A 25,144-nucleotide genomic window follows, 5' to 3' on the forward strand; every position below is an offset into this window, starting at 1 on the left:
AAAAATCTAGCGATGGGGTTGGTGTGGCTTAGGCCAATACTATCTTGCATGATTTTGACAACTTAAATACCCATAACTCTTGATTTCTCAGTCAAAATTATACGTGCAATCATCTTAAAACTCACACAACTTAATAAACAAAAATAAATAAAATATCTTAACCTTTAAAAATTTAGATTTCCTCACTTATCTCTCTTCACCAGGGAAAAAAAATAAAAATAAAAATTTAGATTTCCTGGCCTTTCCCACTTAGTCCAAACAAAAAAAAATAAAAATAAAATAAATGTAAAATTGATTTTATTTATTATTTAAATTAAAATTTCCGACCTCCATCTTTCTATACTATAAAGTTAAAATAAAATAAAAATAATTCTCGGCACCCTCCCTGCTCAACATTGTCTGTAATTTCATATTGTTCGAGTCTTCTAAATTACTTGAAGTTTTGAAATAAAGATAATCTGCTTACCTCCTTCAAACTTCACTGTCAAACTTCCTACCAGTCAGACCACATTCTTTAGCAATACCTCCTTCCACCGACCATGTACCCGAGACCAAATGCCAGGTAAGCATCAGAGCCAGATAACAGGTCAGCAGATGCCAGCCTGGCCTGCGGCCTTTTAGCATATGCATTTTACACAACTTAGCTCAATGCCCAGACTGGAGGTGCAGCAGAAAGGAATTTGCATTAAGTTCGGGATTTGGAAACTCATTTCTAACCCATCTTTCGACTGATTCAATCATGGCTTCAGCAGGCACTGGCGATGCCTTTTCTCGGCCAGGTATTTCATTTTTAGTTTAAGCCGTCAGAATTTTGAAGTGAAGGAGCTTGATAGGGTTTCGAAAAATTTCCACGGGTGCATAAATTTTTATAATGTCATTGTTTCTACATCTTTATAGCTAATTGCAGTGAATGCGTGCTCGAATTAAATGACAACAATTCATAGATAACTACTGATATTTAACTACACGTTAGACCTAGTATGGAGAGATCACCATCTGGGTCCAAATGGCGAGCTTGAGCACGGCATTTGCCGGTCAATGACAAAAATCAGTCTGTGCAGATTCAATTAACTTTCGCTAATATTCGGGGACGCTTTGGTTGGCCATGTAAAATAAACCATTTAGCACAGCTTGATATTCGAGTCTAGATTGAATTTAACATAGCTTTAGGAGAACAAATAGAAATAAAACGAACCAAATTTCTCAAAATAGCCCATGACATGGAAGATTTTGTAATTTTTCCTCTGAATTTTATCTTAACAACAACCAGAAGATAGCTCTTATTTCTGGTGATATAAAAGGGATGTGGTTAAGTGGATTAAAGTGATCATGGATAAACTTTTTTAGAGTACCCGCGGGTGTAATTTACAAGATGATGCAAACTCTAATCCATTTTAGTTTTGTTTAAAATAGCTAAACGAGATGCTATGCGAAGCATATACCTGCAGGTTGTTTTGGCATAGTCTGTTTCAGAGTCAGAGTTGGGGTATTTTCTATTTTTGTAGAAGAACCTTTTAAAATTATATATAAACTCTCTCAGAAGAGAGATCCAGTATGCTACGAACGCCAGGATGCTTTCTGCCGTATGTTACATAAGTTTCTGGAAATTGAGAAGGGGGATGTGGGGATCAGTGTCCGAACTGCTAACATTGAACATGATAGCCCAATGATACTCAAATGATAAAATAATTTATTTAATTTAATTAGAAAAGTGCCCTGGTGCATGGTTCAAAATGGCTAAAATCGTACTGAATTATGCCATCGATTAAGATATTAATTTTGTGCTTGAAGGTGAGTTTGCCACATTTCATGGTGTTGTCCATTTAAACAATGGCATGCCTAATCATGCCCAAAAGATGGGCCACTACCTCGTTGTTGTTTGCCCCTAAATCAAGGCCGGGCCACTACCTTCTTGTTGTTTGCCCCTGAATCAATGCTTGCGTATATTGTATAAGTAACCTGGCAAACCACCGTTGTCCACTCTTCTAACAAATTGCAAGAATAGTTTTTTGGTATTTTTTGCTTCTCTCCATTGTTCCATTTGAGCAAAGGCTTGCAAGGGAATTAGAAAAATGAAAAATTGATACATATATGTGAACTGATGATACGATGTACAAGTATATATATGATACAATTAACTATTGATTCTTGAATGTTGAACAATATTAGAATTCCCGATGAAAAAGATGACAAATTTGGAATGAGTCATGATAGAATGCTAGAAACAAAAACCAATACACATCATATTGATGTTACTGATGATTTATAAAACACAAACCAATACACATCATATTGATATTACTGATAATACATAAACAATAAATGACAAATGCCCAAGTCTATACCTCTGACACCAAAATGACAAAATACCCAAAATGGTACATAGTTCAAAAATGCCTAAAATTTAGCCTTAAGTAGATCATAATTTCAATCTTCCACTTCAAGACCATCCATTAATATTTGAACCTTAGTAGGTGGATCATGACGACGATGATCATCCGTCTGAATCACAATGTCATCTAAGGGCATGCCAACCAAGCCTACATGGGACGCTGACGTACCCTCATCCTCATCAGTATGGACAATCTTTGACACCCGTATCACATTGTGTTATTGGTCCCACATAAGTACTCAGGGCCTTCCTCAAATGAAGGTGAAGATTACTCCGCACAGAAGCAAGTTTCTCCACGCTTTTAGAGATAAGCATGTTTCTCTTAAGAAAGTGCTAATGAAACTATATGTGGGCCAGTTCATTTGAGCGGCAACCTTAGATAACAATTGCATGGCGAGCTTAAGGAGCTCTTGGTCTTTGTCCCCATACATTCTTCACCATCCCATAACAGAATTACTTCTCTAGGAGTATACATCTTGGTTATGGCATTGATAAATCCTCGCTTCACCTCGTCATCAACTATGGGTAGAATTTTGTTTGGTCCTTCCACATACCACTTGAAATTAATGTTGAAGAATGTAACTAGTGTTGGTCTTCATAATTGTATTTGAGTCATGATGTAATATATTTGTCAAAAGAAGGAAAAATAAATTTTATTGTAAAAGAAATTGACTTATTAAAGCATGGGTTTCATGCTTGGGTCAATGGTCAATAGGTCAAAGCACCCATTGTGTGCTCTAGGATTTTTATTGAGTCAAAGTCAAAAATCATTATGTAAAAGACCCTTCTTGGGCTCCCTATGTCAAGAAAGAAAAAACATTTTTATGTTTTGTCTCTCCTCCATCAAGTCAACCTTGCCTCCTATCAAGTAGGCCTCTTCAATCTTCAAGTCGGCCTAATGAAAGGATACATCCACCTTTGAAGAAGCTATATATAAAGGAGCATTCGATCTATTGAAAAACCAACTATTCGATTATGTGGAAGAAAGAAAAAGGGAGCATCGAGAATCTTGGAGAAGTCTGTCATATTTCCAAAAGAAAAGATAAAAAAAGGGACCAAGAATTGCAGAAGTAAGGGGACTGAAAAGTTGCAGAAGTATAGAAAGAGGCCGAAGATTGCAGAAGCAAAGAAAGAAGATCGAGATCCTAGCAAGCATGATATGATTTTGGAAGTCTGATTGTTTTTCATGGAAGTTTGACTTGATGGATGGAGAAAGGTCTAGGTCAAGGGTCTAGGATTGTCTCAACTTGATTTGATGCTACTGAAAGAAGAGTTTGACTGGGTTTTCCCCTTCTTAGGGGTTTTGCCCTAGCTTGGAGCCTATCTCTGGTGTACTATTTGATCTTCTTGTTTGGCATTTGTCTTGATGATAAACAGAAACACAATAATAATAATGAAAAACTAATATGATGATCACAAGAACTTGTCAAAGAAAAGAGAAATCATTTTAAAAAACCCAATCTATATGCTGCCCTAGATTTCTCAACAATTAATTGCATTTGTAACCATGTGAAGGGAGATGTTCAGTTTGTTCCATACCTTCTGTTTGAAGTTCATCGAAAACTCCAAAGAGTGGTCTCTTTGAAGAACAATGTGTTTTATATTACCCACAATGTTGTTAGTACATTCATACATTTTCCCAAGATCAGGTATAATTTGAATTTCTTGCTTCATCATCTTCACAATTGGAGACATGGAAGAGGCAATGTATTTACTTTCGAGTTTCAACCCACCAATTTTCATTAAGACTAATTTGTTTTATTTTCTATTTTTTTGTTGATTTGGATTCTCCCATGAAGTTCACTTAACACTAATATTAATAGCTTGTAAGGTTACCTGCACCTTAAGCAATTGCTTAAGTAGAATGAAGTATATTACATACCTTGTTTGCAAGTTTCCATTCATCCCATACATTGCTATAGAGGCACGATTGTTGCAAATGAACATTTAGGCCTCTTGTGCATCCAAAATGATGCATGTGTTCCAAGGTATTTTTCCGTTGTCTTTGAATAGATTGATAAGAGCATGCCCATGATAAAGAGTCCAATAGATATGTTTATATTGACTTTGAACCATTAATCTTGTTGCTCTATAAGGTTTAAACTAATGTTTCATCTATGATAACTGTTTCCACAAAATCTAGCAGGCCTAGTGCAAAGCCCCACTAGGCAAAACTAGGCCTTATGGCAATAAGAGAAAGGGTTTCCACTGTTGAATTTACAATAGTCTTCTATACTAATAATTTCTTTTGATGATTTAATTCTTTTACACATTTTGTATTCATGATTTCATCATTAAACAATTTACATAGATGACATCAACAATACAACATCTAAGACAGTGAGATCATGAAGAGACAACCATACAAGGAACACAAAGATTTACCCTAGGAAAACCCACATGGGGAAAACTCAACAACCTTTTCAATAGAAAATTCTTCAATTCAATAGAGGTACATCTAAGTGAACAACTAGGCCACACTTGGTCCATGGTCCATCCTCCTAGTCAAGTCATAGGTTGCCCTTAAGGATGATCATCTAGATTTGCCTCAGACATGCTTCCTCCTTTCTTGCTGGCCTGTCTCAATCATACTTCTTTCACTGGCCTTTGATATGCCTCATATAAACTTTACTGACCTCAGATAGATTGTGCTGGCCTTAGATGTGCTTTGCTGGCCTTAGATGTACTTCACTTGCCTCAGATCCTTGCCTTTGTCTCAAACTTCGATTTGACCTCATATTAGGCTCTTCTTTCCTCTGATATATGCGAACTACAGAGAAATGTGAATGCCTCAGAAGATGCCAATTTGTTGCCTTAGAGTAGGCTGAAAAAGACCAAAGATAGGAGATGGAATTGCTTGCCGAAATGATGAGGAATGTGAGGTCTCTATATGGCCTTTTCCTTGGCTAAATGGGTGCATCTTTGCTTGGAGCCGACTTGAACTAGGAGGAGGTCGACATAGTTAATTTGGAGCCACACATTTTATTTCAAAAATTCAAATTTTCCCTTTTTAAAAATCCAAAAGGGCCAAAAATATTTTTCTTTTTGTTCTAGCATGAAGAACATGCTTACAAATACATCAATGACTCAAATATACATTATGAAGATTTACCATAGTTACAAAAATTCAACACTCCCTCTTAACTAGGGAGGTATTCATAATGATTATCTAGATGTTTTAATGTTGACAAAATTTCTCTATGAAAAGGTTATAACAAATCATCATCAACCTTTACAGCATCTCTAACATCATTATCATTGGCATATCTAACTATCAACATCCTGCTAGTAGCCATATCCTGGTTGGTACCTAACCCATGGCTCATCCTCAGCATATGAGGACTCACTCTCTCAAAGTGATCGATCCTCAAATATCAAGGTCTCTCACTCGGCCAAAATGCTGAGATACTTACTCAACCCTACCTGGGGAGTATTAGCAGACACTCACTCAACCCTACCTGGGGAGTACTAGCAGACACTCACTCAACCCTTTTGGGGAGTACTTACTCAGCCCTCTTGGGGAGCACTCTGGGCCCTGATGTTGAAAGAACTCACTCAACCCTTCCTTGGGGAGTGATTGGGTCTTGATGCTGGCAGACCTCACTCAACCCTTCCTTGGGGAGTGATTGGGTCTAGATGCTAACAAACGTCACTAACCCTTCCTTGGGGAGTGATAGGTTCTAGACCTTACTCAACCCTTCATGGGGAGTAATCGGGTCTCCTCACCGAGAGGCACTTCACTCAACCTTAACTGGGGAGTATTATGGGCCTCTCGGACCATTCTCCCTATTGGGAGAATGTCCATTCATGCCGCTGTCATATCAACACTCCCTCTCAACGAGAGGGGTAATCTCCACAGTCCCAGCTTGTCTCTGAAGTACATGAACTTCTCTCTTGGCAATGGCTTCGTAAAAATATCATCTATCTACTCATCAATGGAGATATACTCGAGCTTCACTGCTCTCTTCTTGTACCACGTATGGGTACTAGATCTCAAGGTGCCCCAACCTATCACCAAGCTGTCATCTGCATCCCATCAAACAATCTTGCAAGCTGAAGTCATGCTGCTTCTCAACTTGCAATATACTTGACCATTGAGTGCAACAGATGTTTGCTTCCTGCTCATCCAAAAGATCATAATGGAGCCCAAACTGAAGCAATATACAAACTCTCTCTGTCTTCAACACTCCATGTCCAATGTGAATTCCTGCAACTGTACTTCTCTATTTAAGACACCTTTTAAACCATAACCGACTATGCCATGACCAACTGTATCATGCTGGTACTTCAACACATTTTTAGCTACATGCCTTGGCTCAACCATAAACTGATCTGCTTCCTTTGCTTGATCCATTATCTTGGTTACATTGGATACCCTAATTGGGTATTCTTTCTTAAACAGATCCTACCATGACAATCTTGATTTGCTTCCTTTGACACTGATGTTATCAACTATCTTGTCAAGATCTTTCATCTTGAATTATGATGTCAACTCCGTCTGACATGTGAGCTCTTCTGCTTTCGTTAGAAGAACGAATCATATGGGATCAACCTTGATCCATCAATCTAAGTGTATCAATTTTGAGGAGCCTGTACAAAGCCTTCTTTCTACTTACACGTGTAGGACTTCTTCATGTACCTCACCAACTTGAGGTATATCTTATGTTCACTTCTTTTATCGAGAAATACGCGAGGCAAGAGGCAATCTTTTGCTTTCAACTGTTAGTTGGTGTAGCTAGGATAGTTGTTCTTAGTTTGTGTCTATGAGGCTAGGGAACACATGTTCTCCAAAACCCATAAAAGGTTTTGCAAGAAAATACCTTAATTAGATTTAATTAAGTAGTTAATTAATTTTCCTAACTTAGGGAAATAAGTTTAATTAATCAATATTAATTGGGATAATTCGATTTTCTAGTGTCATGCAAGCAATTGATGTACTCTCAAATTGCTAAAGATTAATAATAATAAAACCCTCATCTGCTGAAATGGTTTTCCCTTCAGGGTTTTTCCAGTGACATTTGTCCTCAAATATTGGTGTCCATTATTTGTGTGGGTGTGTATAATTTTCTCAATTCCCATGGTTATTTATTTTTCAGTGAAGTTGCAGTTGTGTTTTATTCAATGTTTGTCGCAAGTATTTTGCAGAAGACAAATAATCTAAACATGTAGGAAAATAATAATTGGTAATTGCAACAATATTTAAAATTTCACATGATATTAGAGCGGATTTGAGGGCAAAAGGAAGATCTACGCAGGGCACAAGAAGAGAAAGCTGAGGGTTTCTACCTAGATCAAATTCTTCAGTTTATTTCTCCAGTTTATTTGAGTTCGCTAAATTTCCATATTTTTCAGAGATTGAGAGATCAGGACAAGTTGGATGGAGTCTCCAACTTTGGCGTTTGGAAGGCCAGGATGTCGTTCTTATTAGACGAGTATGGTCTGAAGGAGTTTGCGGAGAATGTTGTTGCCGTACTGACATATCCACAATAACTAGCTACCTATAAGAAGGAGAATGCCAAAGCGAAGAGAATGATTCTTGATGGAGTCAAGGATCATATTGTTCCACATATCGCAGAGAAAGGGACAACGAAGGAAATGTGGGATGCCATCATAAAACTGTACCAGGATCTTACAGAAAATAGGAAGTTGATTCTTAGAGAGAGGTTGAGGACCATCAAGCAGAATAAGGGAGAAGACGCGACTTTTTATCTCACCAGAGTTCGACTTGCTAGAGATGAGCTAGCTATAGTGGGTGATAAGCCCAACGATGAGGAGGTGGTGCGAATAACACTCAATGGATTTACCAAGGAGTGGGTTGTTTTTGTCCAAGTGATCAATGGGCGAGACAAACTTCCAGATTGGGAACACCTTTGGAGTGAATTCACTCAGGAAGAGGTTAGGCTTAGCTTGGTTAGAGGGAGCAACGACAATGACAAGACATCGAAGGTTGAGAGGGAGTAGGAAAATGTTGCCTTGGCACGAAAGGGGAAAGCGAAAAACGGTTCCAATAAGGGATCAAGCTCAAAAGGGGACAAGAAGAAGAAGGACCTATTAAAGGTCAAGTTCTATGGATGTCACGAGTTTGGTCATTATGTCAGTGATTGTCCTGTTAGGAAGAAGAAGGGCAAGAAGCAAGTAGTAGCTTTAACAAATGCATATGAGCTCTCTAGTAGGATGGAACACGAATTTGCATTGATCGCTTTCCCAAGTAGCTCGACTTCATAGGGTGTCTGGTACATAGCCAGTGGAACGCCATTCCATATGGCAGGAGTTAGAGAGCACTTCTCTAGTTACAAGGAGGAGGACATCAGGGTCCGGATTTAGATGGAGAACAAGTCCAAGTGCAACCCAGTTGCCAGAGGGACTGTTCTGTTTAAAAGGGAGAATGACAAGCAAATACCTATCCATGTTCTATTCATATGGTCATTCCATAGGGATTGAATAGAGAATTGCGATATAAATGTATAATCACCAATGTTTAATTGTAAATCAGTTATCTCATATTGTTTTTTTTGAAACAATCTAATTTTTCGACCATATTTGACTCCGGAACTACTAATTGGTTTGCGATTTTAGGCTGGATAAATAATGAAATCGAAAACCAATAGCTTTGTCTTGTAAACGAAATGTTGGTTGGATATCCTCTATAATGTTGTAATCACCAACCAATAGCTTTGTCTTGTAAACGAAATACATTGGTTTGCAATTTCTATTTCGTTTACTCTAGACTTTGAATCACATATTTATGAGAGTAACACACTTTTGTTCACACTCTGTCATATATATTTATGTGGTTAGGATGCGAAGTTTGGCTGCTTGTTCTTTCTGCGACATACTCTACAATGGACCATCGCAAACCAATGCTGGTATATAGAAATCGCAAACCAATAGCTTTGTCTTGTAAATGAAATGCTAGTTGGATATACTCTATAACATTGTAAGTAAATTTTGATGTTCTTATTCTTGTTGCTGCATAGTGCTAAAATTAGGGCTAGTTGCTCCATGATTGAAATGTGGAATTGAGCACGTTTTAGCTAATTTAATGTATGGTCCAATGTTATATGAATGAAATGTCCTAGAGATTATTTGTTGATAAGTTCACATTGTTTGCTTTGAAGTATACATGCTTGAAGGTCATTTTTCTTTTCTTTCTCTCAACATTGGATGACGCTGACTTTCTGGGCCTCCTTGATCAAGAAACCAAGTTCTTACTCATCATCATACTTGACTCCATATCCCTAAGTGAATTAGGCACCAATCCCTAAAAAGGGTGGTCATCCCCTTCTTTTTCACCTTTTATTACTTTTTCCCAAGTCTAGCCCTCAAAGGTCACCTAGGGCATCAATTTCCCGGGAAATGACCCAAGGAAAAACTTCGATCTCCTACAAGCTACTGCGCTGGTGGGTTCCCTCCCTCTCCTCCAAATTTGAGGCAATTCTAACAATGGAATCTTTGGGAATCCCAAGCCCTAGCTCTAGGATCGAATTTTGCCTAGGCATCCCCAAGGCTAGACCTCACCATGATCAATTCCACCTTTGAAGAAAATATTCTTGTTTGGTCCTTTCCCTACACCTTGTCCAGGATAGGAACATCATTGGTTGCTACATTCCATCCTCGAACCTGGACTGGGTCCACTTGCCCCTGTGTGGTCCCACTTCTTAATAAAGATTATTTGTTAAGGACCATTTGGAAATTCAAATTTCCCAAGGATTATAGGGATTGAGAACCTCATCTTTAAGCCTATTCCTTCTCCCTCAACCCTCCAATCTTCACCCCTTACCCTTGGAGGACCAAGTCCCTTGCTTAAAGAGCAAGCAAGTTCCATTGTTCACTCCATCCTTGGGAAAGGGTTTCCAGGGTCACTTTCCACCTATCCATTGACATATACTTTACAAGTGATCCCTACACTACTGGGACTCCTCCCATCGGTGAAAGTCCGTAAAGAGCAGGGAGACTTAGCTGTGGTGACAATGGGCTAAGCCTGCACCGTTGCCCTTAACCCAGCAGTTGCCCTCTTAGGAACCCATTTTAGTGTTGATTTCTGGTAGCATCGGATGTGCTCTAAGTCTCAAGTTTTGCCGAGAGGCTTAGGTACATGTATTCCAAAGAACCCAGAAAGCGTTTTGGGAAATTCCACCCAAAAAACAGTTTTATTAAAATAATTAATTATTTTTAAAGGGACCTTAAGTCTAAACTTAGTAAAATAAAATAATTAAAGGGTATTAATATAAACTGTGGGTGTAACTTCTAGAAGAAGACGAGGATCAAGCAGAAATGATCTTAGCCATTGATTAACTTCTAATCTGGGCCGTTGAATGTCAACGAGGAGATTATTTAAGGAGGCTTGAGGGTCACTTGGAAAAACACATAGAGTGAGTTCAAAAGTTCGATTTTCTAAAGCAGAGCCGCTATTGGGAGAATATCGATAGTGAGCTTGTGTAGCGAGGGGCAGGGATAGTTGGGTTGGAGTATCTTCTCCAGAGCCCAGGATACGCAGTAGAGAGGCAGAGAGACAGAGAGACACTAGAAGGAGGCAGCGCATGACCCAGGAGGGGTTGATGTTGAGCCAGAAGGGCTCACGCAGAAGCAACGCAATCCTCCCGGTAGAAGTCCGAAAATTTGCTAAGGTTTGACGTCTGAGTCGGGAGGGTTGACGTCAGAGCTCTGGGAGATCAAATTGACCTAGTGCAGAGCTGACGCAGAGCCTTAGAGGTTGACGCAGGGCCCATGCAGGGGCAGTGTAGAAATAGTCGGGGACACGTTGGTTCAGCTGCCGGATCAGTCGAGACTTGCCGGGTAGAGTGAGGTAATCTCATAAATTTATTCTACCAGTTGTATTTCTCTGTAACTAGATTGTCGGGAGGGCATCCAGAGTCGTATTCAGAAAATTACTGCATAGTAATAAAAACCAGTGTTGCGAACTTCTCGATAACATCCCAATTTTATCTCGAAATCATGATTTTTTTGCCTAGCCGATGTTTGCCAATTTTTACTGACATTTTTCCAATTTTACAATTTTGTGGTTTTCCAGACCCTTGTCGATTTTATCCCGATGCCGATGTTCGCAACATTGATAAAAACCCTCAGAGTTGCTGCATCGGTTTTCCTGCATTGGGTTTTTCCGGGGACATTTGTCCAAAAACAACTGTGTCATTTGTGTGTATCTTTCTCTATTGTTCCATTCTTGTTTTGGGCATATTATTTAATTGGTGTAGGCTGCAATGTATTAGCTTCGATATTTGTTGTAGGAAGCAATAAATAATTTGTTTCAGTAATTGAAAAATAGGAGAAGTTTAATCAGTTGCTGCAGTAGGGATTCAGGTTTAGGAATTTTTACATTTAGGTCCCCTGTTGGTTTGAGTGGTAACAGGGTTTACAAACCCTAATTATATAGCACTCGTCCTTGCAAGTTCAAGGCTATAGAGTTGATCATTTCTTCATCAGTGCTTGCAATGTATCTATCTTTATCATACCAAGTCCTGAGAGACTTATCTCCCTTCTTCAATCCTAGAGGAGAATTTGGCTCCTTTTTGGAATACACACCGACTCTTCAGTAGTCCTTTAACAGTGAGAGTTTATCAAACTTCTAGAATTCTAACAAGTCATCAAAATTATTTAAAACCATCTCAAGAGCTTGCCCAAGCTTTTTTGAAATCATATTTCCATAATGCAAATCATTTTTTGCCTACTTGACAGAATACTTCGATAAGATGACATGTTCAGGTGAGCTAGAGAATCTGACTTCTTGATTTCAAGTCTATTTTATACATTTCTCTTAGTTGTTCTCTCAAGGTTTATACGAATGCCATTGGTGTCTAACTTCACATAATCTGGCACTGTACTATAATTTTGAACGAGTTCAAATAACTTTGGTTTGTATAGGCAACGAACCTTGGACTGAGCAATCATTCCTCCATTTTGTTGAACTTCAAGTAAATAACTTCTCCTAAAGGCAATTTGTGTAGCTCTAGAACTAGTGACTTGATGTCAGCAAAAACTTTTCAGACTTCATTTTCAACTTGGATCTATGGCTTTCCACTCCTCATCATTGTAATGTGTAGATCAATTAGGTTGGCTTCTTGCAATGTGTCTAGGTCTCATAATCTTCTTTTATGTACAAAACAAAGATCCTTTGTGTCTTTAAGCTGACTTTTTAAGAATTCGGCTACTTTAGAGGCATAGAGAAGACTTTTGGACACAAATTCTGAGACCAGGACTTTAATCTTTGTGATAATTTGAGCCCCTGTGAAGTTACTTAGCCTCGCTAGGAGGTCCATTATCCTGTTGACATGTGGAAAGTGAATAATAACCATAGGCACAAAATGGGGCCCAAGCAATCATTATGAACCAATTCCTATATGTTTGCATTCATGTGTGGCCATAAATATCTTAAACAATTATAACATACATGCCTTGTTATGTGCTTAATATTTAGCTTTATCATTACTTATAACACAAATATAGTAAAATCATAGAGGAGTGAGTTAATAAATGGACAAACTCAATTGTATTTGTAGGTCTTCTTCCATTTTTTTGGCTAAGAAAAATTATATCATGATCCACTCATTTTTCTCTAACTCCCTTTATCTGTGTCATGTTAAAATGTGTCAAACACCTTTGGAACAAATTTCTATGATCAAAGTCTCTACTAGTTAAATAAAAAATTGTTGGGAAAGCATAGTCCCTTAGGGACAAATTTCCATGATCAAAATCCCCATCAGTTAAATATAAATTTTGTTGGGCAAGCATAGTTTGTGATTTAACTTTTTGCTTCCTCTCTATAATGTTACATATATTTTTATGCATTGGTGTATGATAGATGTGATATAACTTACTTCAACAAAACTCAATTTAATTTAGTCTTTCAATAGAGCCCGGTTATTGTGGATACACTTAGTCCCTGATCGAACTTTTGAATTTATGACAAATATTCTTTGATGATAGAATTACATGACTTGTGCCCATGGTTTTTTCTTTAGAACAAGGGTATGCCTCGATGATCTCTGCGAGACTTTGATCAAATCATAAGAGGGTGATGATTACTCCAATTGATCTTAAACCAAGGGTTCGATCCCTTTGAAATAACTTATTAAAGCTTCCTTAGAAGATTCTGACCTTTTTAAGATTTGAGACATTCGATCTACTGAGGCTCACATTTTACTGAGATTGAGGTTTGAGGGATCCCTTGGAGATTAAAATATGCTGAGATCATTCGGCCTAATACAAATTTGGAAACCTTATCTAGATGATTTCATATTTGCCATATAAACAATATAAGAGATAAACATGACTTGAGGAAGGCTACTTTCATTTACTCAATATTTTGGATCTTCTTGATGTTGAAGAAAGTAACTAGTTTCGGTAATTTGTACCATTATGTATTTATGTAAAAAGCAAAAGAAAAGAAAAGAAAAAGAAATATTATTATTATTTTTCTAGATAAGCATGTTCTTCATGCTTTTAGGTTTTTAAGTCAGAGTTAAAGTCCATTTTTTGGACCTATTGTAAAAGAAAAAGAAAAAGAATTTTTTAAATGAAAATTTTGGGACAAAAACCCCTCTAGATGCTAAGTCAGCATACATGTCAAGTCAGCCTTGCCCCAATGGACATGTCTATTCGCATCCCTTTGAATTTTATAAATAGAGGATGGATGGAGCTCATTTGGACACTCACACTTGGATGGATTTGGTCTGAAATATCGTAGAGAAGGGCAACGAAGAAGTGGAGGACGAATTCGGGAGAAACGATTTCTTCTTGGAGCTAGGGTTTATGGAAGATCTGTCTTGGTTTGCCTCTTATTGCTGGTCTCTTGTTGAAGAAGCTGCTGAAAGGATGGAAGGTCTATCTTGGCATTTAGAGGTGGGAATTTCTGTGGTTATGGGTCTTGGATATCTCATTTGATCTGGTTCTATAAGAAGAGATTTTATGGGTTTTCCCCTTGAAGGGGTTTTGCCCTAACTTGGAGCCTATATCTTGTGTTCTATTGTCTTTTGTGATCTTCATGTTTTATGGTAATTGTTTGATGAAGGAAGAAAACATAATAATAAAAATGCTAAAAGTCTCACAAAAAATTATCATGTAATGGAAATTTGATAATAAAGTAAAACCTCCCGATTTCCAACATGGTATTAGAGCTAACGCTGAAGAATGAGGTTTTGAAGATCACTTATACTGGCTTGCATTTATTAAATGGTTTGAGGCTCGCTATTACAGTCTCTGTTCCAGACTTTGAATCACATATTTCTGGGAGTAACACACTTTTGCTCACACTCTGTCATATATATTTTTGTGGTTAGGATGCGAAGTTTGGCTTGTTGTTCTTTCTGCGACATACTCTACAATGGACTATAACTCACTCCCGTAAATGTTCACACTACTTTGTGACTTGACTGCTTGCTTACATGTCAAGTTGGCCTTGCCCCAATGGACATGTCTATTTGCACCCCCCTAAAATATATGAATAGAGGATGGATGGAGCTCATTTGGGCACACACACTTGGATGGATTTGGTCTAAAATATCGTAGAGAAGGGCAAGGATGAAGTGGAGGATGAAGTCTAGGAGAAAGGATTTCTTCTTCGAGCTAGGTTTTATGGAAGATTTGTCTTGGTTTGCCTCTTGCTAAAGAAGCTGCTGAAAGGAAGGAGGGTCTATCTTGGCATCTAGAAATGGTAATTTTTGTTGTTATGGGTCTTGGTTGAATGGGTGCGTCTTTACATGGAGCCGACGTGAACTATTTAGAAGGTCGACTTAACTAGGAGGTTGATGTAGCTAATTTGGAGCCACAAATTTTATTTCAAAAATTCGAACTTTTCCTTTTTAAAAATCCAAAAGGGACAGGACTGAAAAATATTTTTCTTTTTGTTCTAGCGTGAAAAACATGTTTACAAATACATCAATGACTCAAATATACATTATGAAGATTGACCATAGTTACAAAAATTCAACAACCACTGTCACTTCAACAACCTTTCTTCTGCTCTTTAGTGGTATTTGATCACAACGGAGGCTTCCCTAAATTCACCTAAAGGATACTTAATTACTATGGCTCAGGGTGAATGATATGAGGCCTATAAGACGGGACGAAGTAGTATTTGAGTTTAGAAGGCCTAAATGTTCTATACCAAAGTTCAAATACTCTATAACTATGATGAATTTTTCATGGCACTAGAGAAACTAGGTTTGGGTCTTACAATCTTTGACACAACCAACTCAAATGCCACAACAAGACTACTTTTCACAACAGAATAAACACAATAGTAAATCAACTAGTGCACAATAGACAACTTTTTAACTTTTTTCAACCCAACTTCGTTATATTAACAATCTTTAATACAACTGTCTAGGGCTCCCATACCAGGGATCATGACCCTCATACAATCATTGATACAATAATACAACTAGGGCTTGGTGTCAGTCCTTTGACAACCAATCTACCCTGAACAAGATACAATTGACTTGCTGATGTAGCTGGCTCCTCAGCTCCTTTCAGTCCACGTACCCTGAACACAACTGCTGGTCCTTATGCTTCCAATCTGCAGCTCTTCCAATCTGCCTCTATCAATGATCACACGTCCTTTAGGTCACTGAACACAACTCCAACAACTATGCCCTCTAGCTGCTCCTTTGTCCACCAAGGATGTCAACACATAGGGACTTCTATTAGCTGTTCACAACTCCGTCTGTGAATAAATGCTTGGTCTGCCCACTTCTGCCTTCCTCTGCTGCTATAATTATGACAAATCTAGGGCACGAAGGCTGCCCACTCTCACTGAAGATGACACCTGCAACCTTCACTGAACTAGGGCTAATCTGCTGCTCTCTTGGCTGCCCTTTAGCCCTTCAAAGAACGACTTGTTGAGCTGCAATCTTCCTGCCTCTCCTAGCAAACTTATAATCCCTCACAAGTCTGCACTTAGGGCTCAGTCTAGCAGCCACCTAACAACCCTCCTCATTGTACCTGGATTGCCAAACACCTAATAATACATCAAGCTCGGAAGACATCAAACATACCTTATAGCAAACTACTCCTGCCCTCTTCTAGGTCACGGTCTTGTGCATGTATCTCTGAGATTTCAATTTGGTTAGAGCACACAACCAGTCCCCAAAATTTGGTCCAAAACCTCACCTACAGCTGCGCTGATCCTCAACTAGCTGGCTCCTATCCTTGCGTTGCCCATCAAGTGACACACTGCCCAATCCCTGCTCCACAAAACCTCTGTTCAACACCTGTACTAGGGCTCGACCCTACCTGAAGCAACACAGAGAATGTGACCCTTTGTTCATAGAGAAACAACCCTCAAAAAGTGCACAAAACTCCTCCTGGTCCACTCAACCACTTCTGCCTAAACTCTACCTTTAAGCACAGAAAGGTAGATGCCATGACGAGTCTTATACGAGTCAACGAGTCGATGCTGTGACGAGTCTTATACGAGTCAACGAGTCGATGCCGTGACGAGTCTTATATGAGTACAAGTCATCCAACATTGGTTAGGACACATTCATATGTATCATTAATGTATTTGTAATTATGGCTAAGGCCATCCTTTGATCATTTATTGTAATACTAGACAGTCGTTAAGGCTGACCTTGTCAATATTGTACATTTAGGCTCATTAACCCCTCCTGTGGGTAGCAGCCTACTTAAGTTGTGTATTATTTTGGTTCCATTTGATTTCCTGCTTTCACTTGTGAATCTCAACATGTTGCAATTCAAAAAAGCAAAGAAATCAGATGATCATGAGACTTTCGCATACTTGCTGTTGTGTATTTATATTTCTTTCGATTGATTATTTACAATGGCCAATATATAGAGTTTTGTAGAGCTAACTTGCTTTTAGCTTTAACAGAAATTCTTGACAAAATGCTGTGAAAAGTCACAAATAAATCATCCGGGTGTTTATTAAATTGGTCATAATTTGGGTCTTTGTAGGAAGTGACCCTCGATATCCTACATGAACTGTTTTCATTCATGTTTGAGCTAGAGCCTAGCGAATTATTGCACTCATAATAGTACTTCAATACTTCCAACTCAAATTTTGCAAACTAATGCTTCCTACATGGAAAATTAATAATTTTTTTCTCTACTTGCTCTATAATGTGGTAGTTTTTTTTTTTGTTTTCCATGTAACAAAGCACCACACCCTCCAGCCCATAGGCAAGAGTAAGATATTCTTCATCGCTGGATGCCATACAACAAGAAGGCTTGAAGCCATTACAACGATATATTTAATATGAGCTCAACATGTCACTTGCAGGAATTGAATCTCAGTAGGGAGGATAACAATCATTCCTCCCAGACACCCAAGATAAATCCAATTGACAGATGCAAGAATACTGATAATTGGTAGATTAAAATATTGCTTGCCAATTTTTATTATTTTTCAGTCTTTGCAAGTGGGTGTAGCTCTGATTCTCAAATTCTTGGATGCAGAGGTTATACAGGTGCTCGTTGGAGCTCTAGGAGATGAGTCTGCAATGGTTAGAAAAGCTGCAATTGCCGCGTTGCAGGAAAATGCTTCATTGTATGTGATCCAAACTTTCTGTCCTTGTAGAAATGCTGTAATTCTAACATATGTGAAATGATACTAAACTTGGTTCAATGGCAGTAACTCAATAGCTATACTTGATTGCTGTACAAATATGTTCCGAGGTGGAAGAAGGGTAGGTGTCTTTTCTTTTTCCAGCTATCTTCCCGTCTGAATTCTTTGGTTTTCTATGACGTAGATTTATAAGTATTTTTTTTAACAATTTATGAATTTGCAGCGCTTTGGCCAAGATGGATGTCATATTGCGGGCATTTTCCAAATTATGGCGTTCACTGTTCGTGTAATGAATGCACATGAAATAGATGCTGCTCTTATGACCAAGTTAGCGAAGATTGCCACATCTGAAATGGTTATGTCTAAGGTTAGTGATGTTGAGAAATCTAGGGGCAGCTAGATTAGGTTATTCCTCTTAATTTGATAACTGCTTGTGATGTCTTTTTACTTAACTTGATTAGCTTCTTCTTCAACTTGATTATTATTGTGTTTTTTATCATCAAACAGCTACCAAACAATAAAGATCAATGAGACAAGAAGACACAAGATATAGGCTATCAGCCAGGGCCAAATCCTTTCCTCTTGAGAGGAAAATCCACACGAATTCTTCTCTTGTTATAGGATCTTCAAATGACGAATTCCAAGACCTAAGGCCCTTAACAAATACCCCTCCAAGACCAAGTCAACCTTCCTTTTTGATGAACTTTCCTTACATAGCTTACAACAAACAAACTTTGACCTTCCAGCAACTTTGACTTTCCCAGCACTAACTTCGACCCCAACAACTTTTCCATTAACTTCGACCCCAACAACTTTTCCAGCAACTTCGGCCTCAACAACTTCAACCCCCAACAACTTTCTAGCAACTTCGACCCCAACAACTTCTCCATTAACTTCGACCCCAACAACTTTTCCAGCAATTTTGGCCACAACAACTTCAACCCACAACAACTTTTTAGCAACTTCGACCCCAACAACTTTTCCAGCAACTTCTGCAATTTCGACGTTCCCAACAACTCTTTCTGCAACTTTGACTTTCCCAACAACATCTGGAATTTTGACTTCCCCAGCAACTTCTTCCACAATTTCGACTTGCCCAACAACTTCTGAGAAAGAGAGGTCCAAAACTTTGATCTTTCTCTTCTTCTTCTTATCCTTGATTTTCATCCTTTTTCCATCTTCTTTCTTGAGGAGATCGAACTTGCTTGTTGTGTGCTCAAATGAGGTTGAGTTCCTTCTTATATATAGGCTTTTTAGGGGTACGAATTACCTCCATGAGGCCGACTTGATCTTTCATGTAGGCCGACTTGTGGCAGCTCATTGACAAGGTCTTGGAGGGTCTTTATGACTCCAATAAATTTCATTTACATAATACAAGATGCCCAAAGGGGTCTTATATGTATGACAATGACTTTTTTGACTTCATAATTCTATGACAAACCTAGAAGCACTCAATGGGTGCTTGACCTACAAATAAATTTATCTTGAGCATGAAACCCATGCATCAAGAATGACAATAATAAATTTCTTTTCTCTTTAATATCAAATATATAAAATCACGAATACAATAGACATTATGAAGACCGAACCTAGTTACATATTTCAACAAGTAACAAGTAATCCTCCTTGACATTGTTAAAATTAATAATTATATCAGCAAATATGAGTACATGAATAAAGGAATAACTATTCCATAATATAATATGCCACCATGAATTTAAGAACTAGAATTTGAACTTCAATTCAAGTCCACATTGTGTCATAAGGAATGGGTCCATTTTGAAATGCAGCCAACTGGGTTTTTAAACTCGTTATTTTGAAGTTTAAAATTTGAAACTCTTCATGCATAAGCAGTTTTAACTTCTGTTTGCAAAGTAGTTGTAGGTTTGATAATAGTGGACACACTTTCAATGTAAACATGAGAGTTGAGAGAGTCGAGAGAATGGTCTATCGGCAAAGCAATGAGGTGATTGGGCTTGTATTAATGTGGAGACCTCAGTTCAAAACCCTTCGAGTGGGTGTGGGTGAGGCCAGATGCAAGTCATGGGTTGACTCTGGTGGCATAGACATGCCCCTCATAGCATGGCATCTTAGCCATAGAGTTTCTATAAGACTTATTTCCCAAAAAAGTCGTTCATATTAATATTGTAGCAAATGTACATCACAGGGCTAAGCCAAGGCAGGCTGCCCATGATGACAAACACATTTCTTGTTCTTTCAAATGCGTCAAATCTTGGTTACATTGTGTTTAGTGCCTTGGACTATCATGGTGGTTTAACCACCTGTCACTAACCTTAACATTATCGATTAGTCACTTGTCATGTCACTAAGATTAAAACCACCAACATGATATGTTTATAAGGTTAGAGCTTTCTATTTGCTTCTTCAAACCCGCCCCACAAATGAGAGCTTGAAAATGCTGCTAAAGCTTTTAAAATCTTCAAAAACAAAATCATTATCTTGTGGAAACAAAACTATTATTTTTTGCAGCTGCAAAAGATTGTTATGTCATCTTCTTCCCTTCTCAACAGACAAATATTATTATTATTATTATTATTATTTTTTTAACATAGTCGGTTGCTAGTTATATTCCAAAAAGATTTGGGAGACTAAGCTCCTGAGTTACATGGTCGAAGCTCATAGGCTGAGCTTGGAGACGGATTGAGTTACAAAATTCCCCTAAGCTATTGTCATTTCTGACTTGAAGGAAACAAATGCAAGTGTAGATTTTGACAAACTGAAATAAAAGAAGACAGAATTTGCAATACATCCTAGTGTATATTGATGTGGCTAATCTAGCGAGCCGTTGACTCATCGGTTTACTGTTCGCTTCGGCATTCTTGAAGCTGAATGAGCTAATGCTAAGTGCATTGCGCTTCTCTAGCATGTATTTGAGAATTTCAATTGACTCTTGAGCGTGGGCGCACCAATTGGAAAGATCGTTGAATTGTTCCTGTAGGGAGGAGACCCTATGGAGAAAAAGATTAAGATCAACTTCGTATTTTGTGTTGGTCATATGAGCGTTTGAGTCGATTTTCGCATCCAGAACTTTCTGGTGCGCTCTGATCTGCTCCAGCTTTGCTTGGATGTCTGCACAATGCAAACATTCTTCACTTCGAGCCATCTTTGAATCCTTAGCACTGACCTGTTGCTTCGTGGGGAGCAGGTACTTGCTACGACGAGAAGGAATTGCTCCAGCTATTAAAACAACGATGGAGCCAGAACTATTGTTGAGCAAAATAGGGGAGGGGGAGAGATAAGCTTTTAGGGGAAAGAGAGGAGAGCGAGGAAGACTTCCACTACAGGAGGCACGAACAGAGGGAGCAGATGAGTAGCTGTAAAAGAGGGAGATAGCATAGGTTACAGAAAACTTACTGAAGGACAGAAGACAAAACTTAAACGTAGGAGTTTCAGTCCCCAACTGCTGATCTGTAATGAAAGAGGGGGAGCGATGGAATAAAAAGCATATTGATGATTAACAGGATAGAAAGCAGTAACCAACGACAATCAGGAGGAGCCGTATCTACGATTAGAACGAAGAAGGGATCGAGACAAACAACGATCAATAAAATAGGGAGGCAGAGGTAATTATTCAGAGATGAAGAATGAAAACGAGAGGGACTGGCTCTGCAGGAGGCACCAGAAGCAAGAGCTGAGGAGCAGCTGTGAAAGAGGAAGATCTCAGAGGTTACAGAAAGCTCTCTGATAAACAAGAAGGCAGAGAGACGAGGCCTTAGCATCCGAATACTGAGATGCGGAAGGGAAAGAGGATTTATGGGGAGCAGGCCACAAGAGGGGAAGGACAAGTTCACGCGGTGTAGGTGGGAGGGATCATGGAGATCACAAGGGCGTTCAGATATCGAGAGAGCAGAGAAGGCTGCAGGATTAAGAGGCAAGAAATTCGATGGCAGTGAATTGACAGCATCAGGATTGTATTGGATCTTGTTAGGATACTCCTTGAAGTTACTGCAGGGTTCAAAATTGGGAGGACTGTCACAAATCATGAGAAAATCAGGGAAGGTGCTGATAATGATCCACATTGTGGCAAAGGATATTCCCTTTAGATCTGCTGCATGCTTGGCTGGCAAATTTATTTGCTTCTTTGTTGATGGCACGAAGAATATGGAAGAATCAAAGGTCCCAATTTTGGCGGATTAAGGCTTGACATCTGCTTATAGTTTGTTGAATGAAAATATTGAAGGCTTTACGCTTGCTGTTCATAAGGCTGATAATGACAGTAGAGTCTCCAAAAACCATCGCATTCCTGATACCAAGTTTTTTGAGTTGGGTAAGGCCTTGATAGAGTGCCAATGCTTCTGCTCTGTTATTAGATAGATTTCCCAATCCCCACTCAAAGGATACTATGGGATCTCCAATGGGGTTATAAATTACTCCCCCTGCCCCTGCCACTCCCGGATTTGATTTGGAGGCTCCATCAAAGAAGAGGGAGTGAGAGTTGCTGTTCCGAAGCCATTCTGTAAATTCATCCTGTTTAACTCTGATTTTCCAATTGTGTCTGGGAATGCTGGAATGATTGCTGTAGATGCTTGTTGTTGGAAGGCCCTTGCTGTTGTTTATCAAGCTGCTGATAAAGTCTCTTTCTTCTACACAAAGGTTGGCTGTATCAATTTTCTTTGTGTTCTTAGTAGCAATGGTTTCTATCGCTAGACTTTTAGCTTTGCTGCATAATTGCCTGGTAAAGGTCTCCTGATCTCTAAAAATCTTGCAATTCCTAGCGAGCCAGATTTTCCATAGGAGGGCATAGGGGAGAGCATCCCACACCCTCTTAGCGATGTTGTTTTTCTTGTGCTGCTAGGGGTAGCTCTTCTTCCATTTGTTTAAGATCTCATCAATAGAATAGTGAGAGTTCCAGGTGAAAGGGCCAATAGGGGAGATACCATTCCAACAAGAGATTGCAAAGGGGCATGAAATGAATAGGTGTTGGACAGTTTCTTCTGCCCCTTGACAATTTGGGCATCGAGAGGGCCCAACAATACCCCTCTTTGCAAATTGTCTGAGGTAAGGATTTTCCCTTTTAGGAGGGTCCATATGAAAAATTTAACTTTGGGGATGGCCTCAGACTTCCAAACAGTTTTCCAATACATCCAAGGAGGAGCAGGATAGTCCCTATTGCACAAATAATGATGGCCAACTTGAATTGACTAACTAGAACCTGTGGGGTCCCATCGGAAGCCATCAATGCCATTTTTAATGATTGGAGCAATGTTGTGAAGATGGATCTGAAGACTGTCAATGCTCTCTTTGAGGTTTCTAGGGATGGGAGGGAAGCTCCATCCCTTCCATGCCTGTGTATTTATGTCCCATTGGGAAATTTGATCCAAATAATGTATTCCTTTGTTGTGAAGGAAGAGGAGAATTTGATCCATACCTAGCTGGCTGCTAATTGGTTGGTTCCCCATAATCTTGTCTGCTCCAATGTTGATTTTGCTGCCACCTTTGGGAACCTTAGAGATATTTTTTGCCATGAAGGGGATAACTTTTTTGCAAAGTTTCCAAACTCTTGTGTTGCTTCTGGCGGAATTTTGCTTTCTAGAAGCTGCTGCCTTGGGCTGTTGAGATATTTGGCTTCAAGAACTCTTTTCCACCAAGTTTGCTGTTCATCAATTAATCTCCATACTATCTTGCCTCCAAAGGCTAAGTTTGTAAGCTTAGGAGATCTGATTCCAAGTCCTCCTCTTTCCCGGCGTTGGATAACTTGCTTCCAGCTTACCAAGTTAAATTTTTTCTTATCATTTTTCCCTCCTTGCCAGAGGAAATGCCTGAGGATACTTTCCATTTTGTGGTGAAAAGTGGCTGGGGCCTGTATAAGGGTGAACTGATAAAGAGGGAGAGAAGAGAGGCCAGATTTGAGAAGAACCAATCGACCTGCCGGATTAAGCCAAGTGGATCCCTATTGCTGAACTTTTTAATTTATCAAGAGTTGTATCCCAGATTTCAGCTTTTGTGTGTCCTATACTCACTGGCATTCTCAAATAGCTGAAATGATCCCAATTTAGTTTGTAGGGCACCCCAAAGATGTTGGCTATGTTTTGAAGTGTTTGGGCTGAGGCATGCCAGCCATATATGCAACTTTTTAGATGATTTATCATGCCTCCAGAATATCTCATGTATTTGTCCAAAAGAGCTTTGAATCTTCGAGCTATAATTGCAGACGCTCCTCCTATTAACAAGGTGTCATCAGCAAATTGGGAATGGTTGATGTTTTTGACTCCATCTTCATATTTGATGCCAGTGATGAGACCAGCCCGTCGCTTATGATCAAGGGCACAACTAAAGGATTCAGCCATCAGGATAAATAGGTAGGGGGAAAGAGGACAGCCTTGCCTCAGTCCTCTTGAAGATTGAAAAGCAGGTCCAGGCCTGCCGTTAACAAGGGGGGCTATCCAAGGTCTAGTGATGCAAGCTCTAATGAGATCAAGAAATGGAGTAGCAAAGCCCATTTTTTGAAGAACAACAAACAGAAAAGAATGTCTGACCCTATCAAAGGCATTTGCCAAATCTAACTTCAGAATGAATCCCTTCTCGTTCCTAGAATAGCTAGAGTGAATAGCTTCTTGAACTAGGAGGATGGAGTCTGATATTTGCCTATTTGCCATGAAACCACCTTGATTTTCATATATGAGCATTGGCAGCAAAGGCTTAAGGCGGGCTGCAAGGATTTTTGTAAAGATTTTATAAGAGGAATTGCAAAGGGATATGGGGCGGAAACGAGAGAAGTTGGAGGGTCGGTTCTCCTTGGGTATGAGGGCTAGATGGGTTGAGTTTGTATAACCTCCCATTTTATTTTCGGCTGAATCCATTTCACTAATTTGATGAGGTCTTTTTTAACAGTTTTTCCAATGCTCGTTGTAGAAGCAGATTGGGAAGCCATCTAGTCCTGGTGCTTTGTCTGGTTGAAGGGCCTAGATGGCTCCTTTGATTTCTTCTTCCTCTATTTCTTTATTCAGGCTTTCATTTATTTCTGGAGTGATCTGAATTGCTGTATTGGCACTATTCTCTTTTGGTGCTGCGATATGGTTTGATTCAACTGTTAAATGCTGGAAATGGCATTATGTATTTGTGATTTTTTCCATGCCTCCACGATCTTCGTCTGGATTCTGTATCAATGAGTTGTAACGGATACCCTGATTTACCCTGAGGTATGTTGATTTCTGGTAGCATCGGATGTGCTCTAAGCCTCAAAATTTGCA

The 25,144-nt window shown here is 39.0% G+C and overlaps 1 protein-coding gene across 5 annotated transcripts in view; it reads left to right on the plus strand.

Annotated features, from left to right (window-relative positions):
• The first annotated feature begins 376 nt into the window (after positions 1-376).
• The window catches only part of LOC149190806 (ARM repeat superfamily protein), a 500,919-nt gene continuing 476,151 nt past the window's right edge, over positions 377-25,144 (plus strand). For 2 of the 5 annotated variants that reach the window (XM_089412272.1, XM_089412273.1), the window contains exons 1-4: positions 377-779; positions 17,825-17,915; positions 18,000-18,054; positions 18,157-18,300. In XM_089412272.1, coding sequence (XP_089268398.1) covers positions 740-779; positions 17,825-17,915; positions 18,000-18,054; positions 18,157-18,300 — 330 coding nt within the window. In that variant the 5' untranslated portion in view covers positions 377-739. Of the gene's footprint in view, positions 780-17,824; positions 17,916-17,999; positions 18,055-18,156; positions 18,301-25,144 lie in introns of those variants that run through there. The other 3 variants (XM_089412269.1, XM_089412270.1, XM_089412271.1) reach the window with 2 other exon arrangements.

The sequence above is a fragment of the Pinus tabuliformis genome, chromosome 3_1 (genome assembly GCF_031772625.1).
Source record: "Pinus tabuliformis cultivar Carrire ecotype Pingquan chromosome 3_1, CPIR1, whole genome shotgun sequence".
Lineage (NCBI taxonomy): Eukaryota > Viridiplantae > Streptophyta > Pinopsida > Pinales > Pinaceae > Pinus > Pinus tabuliformis.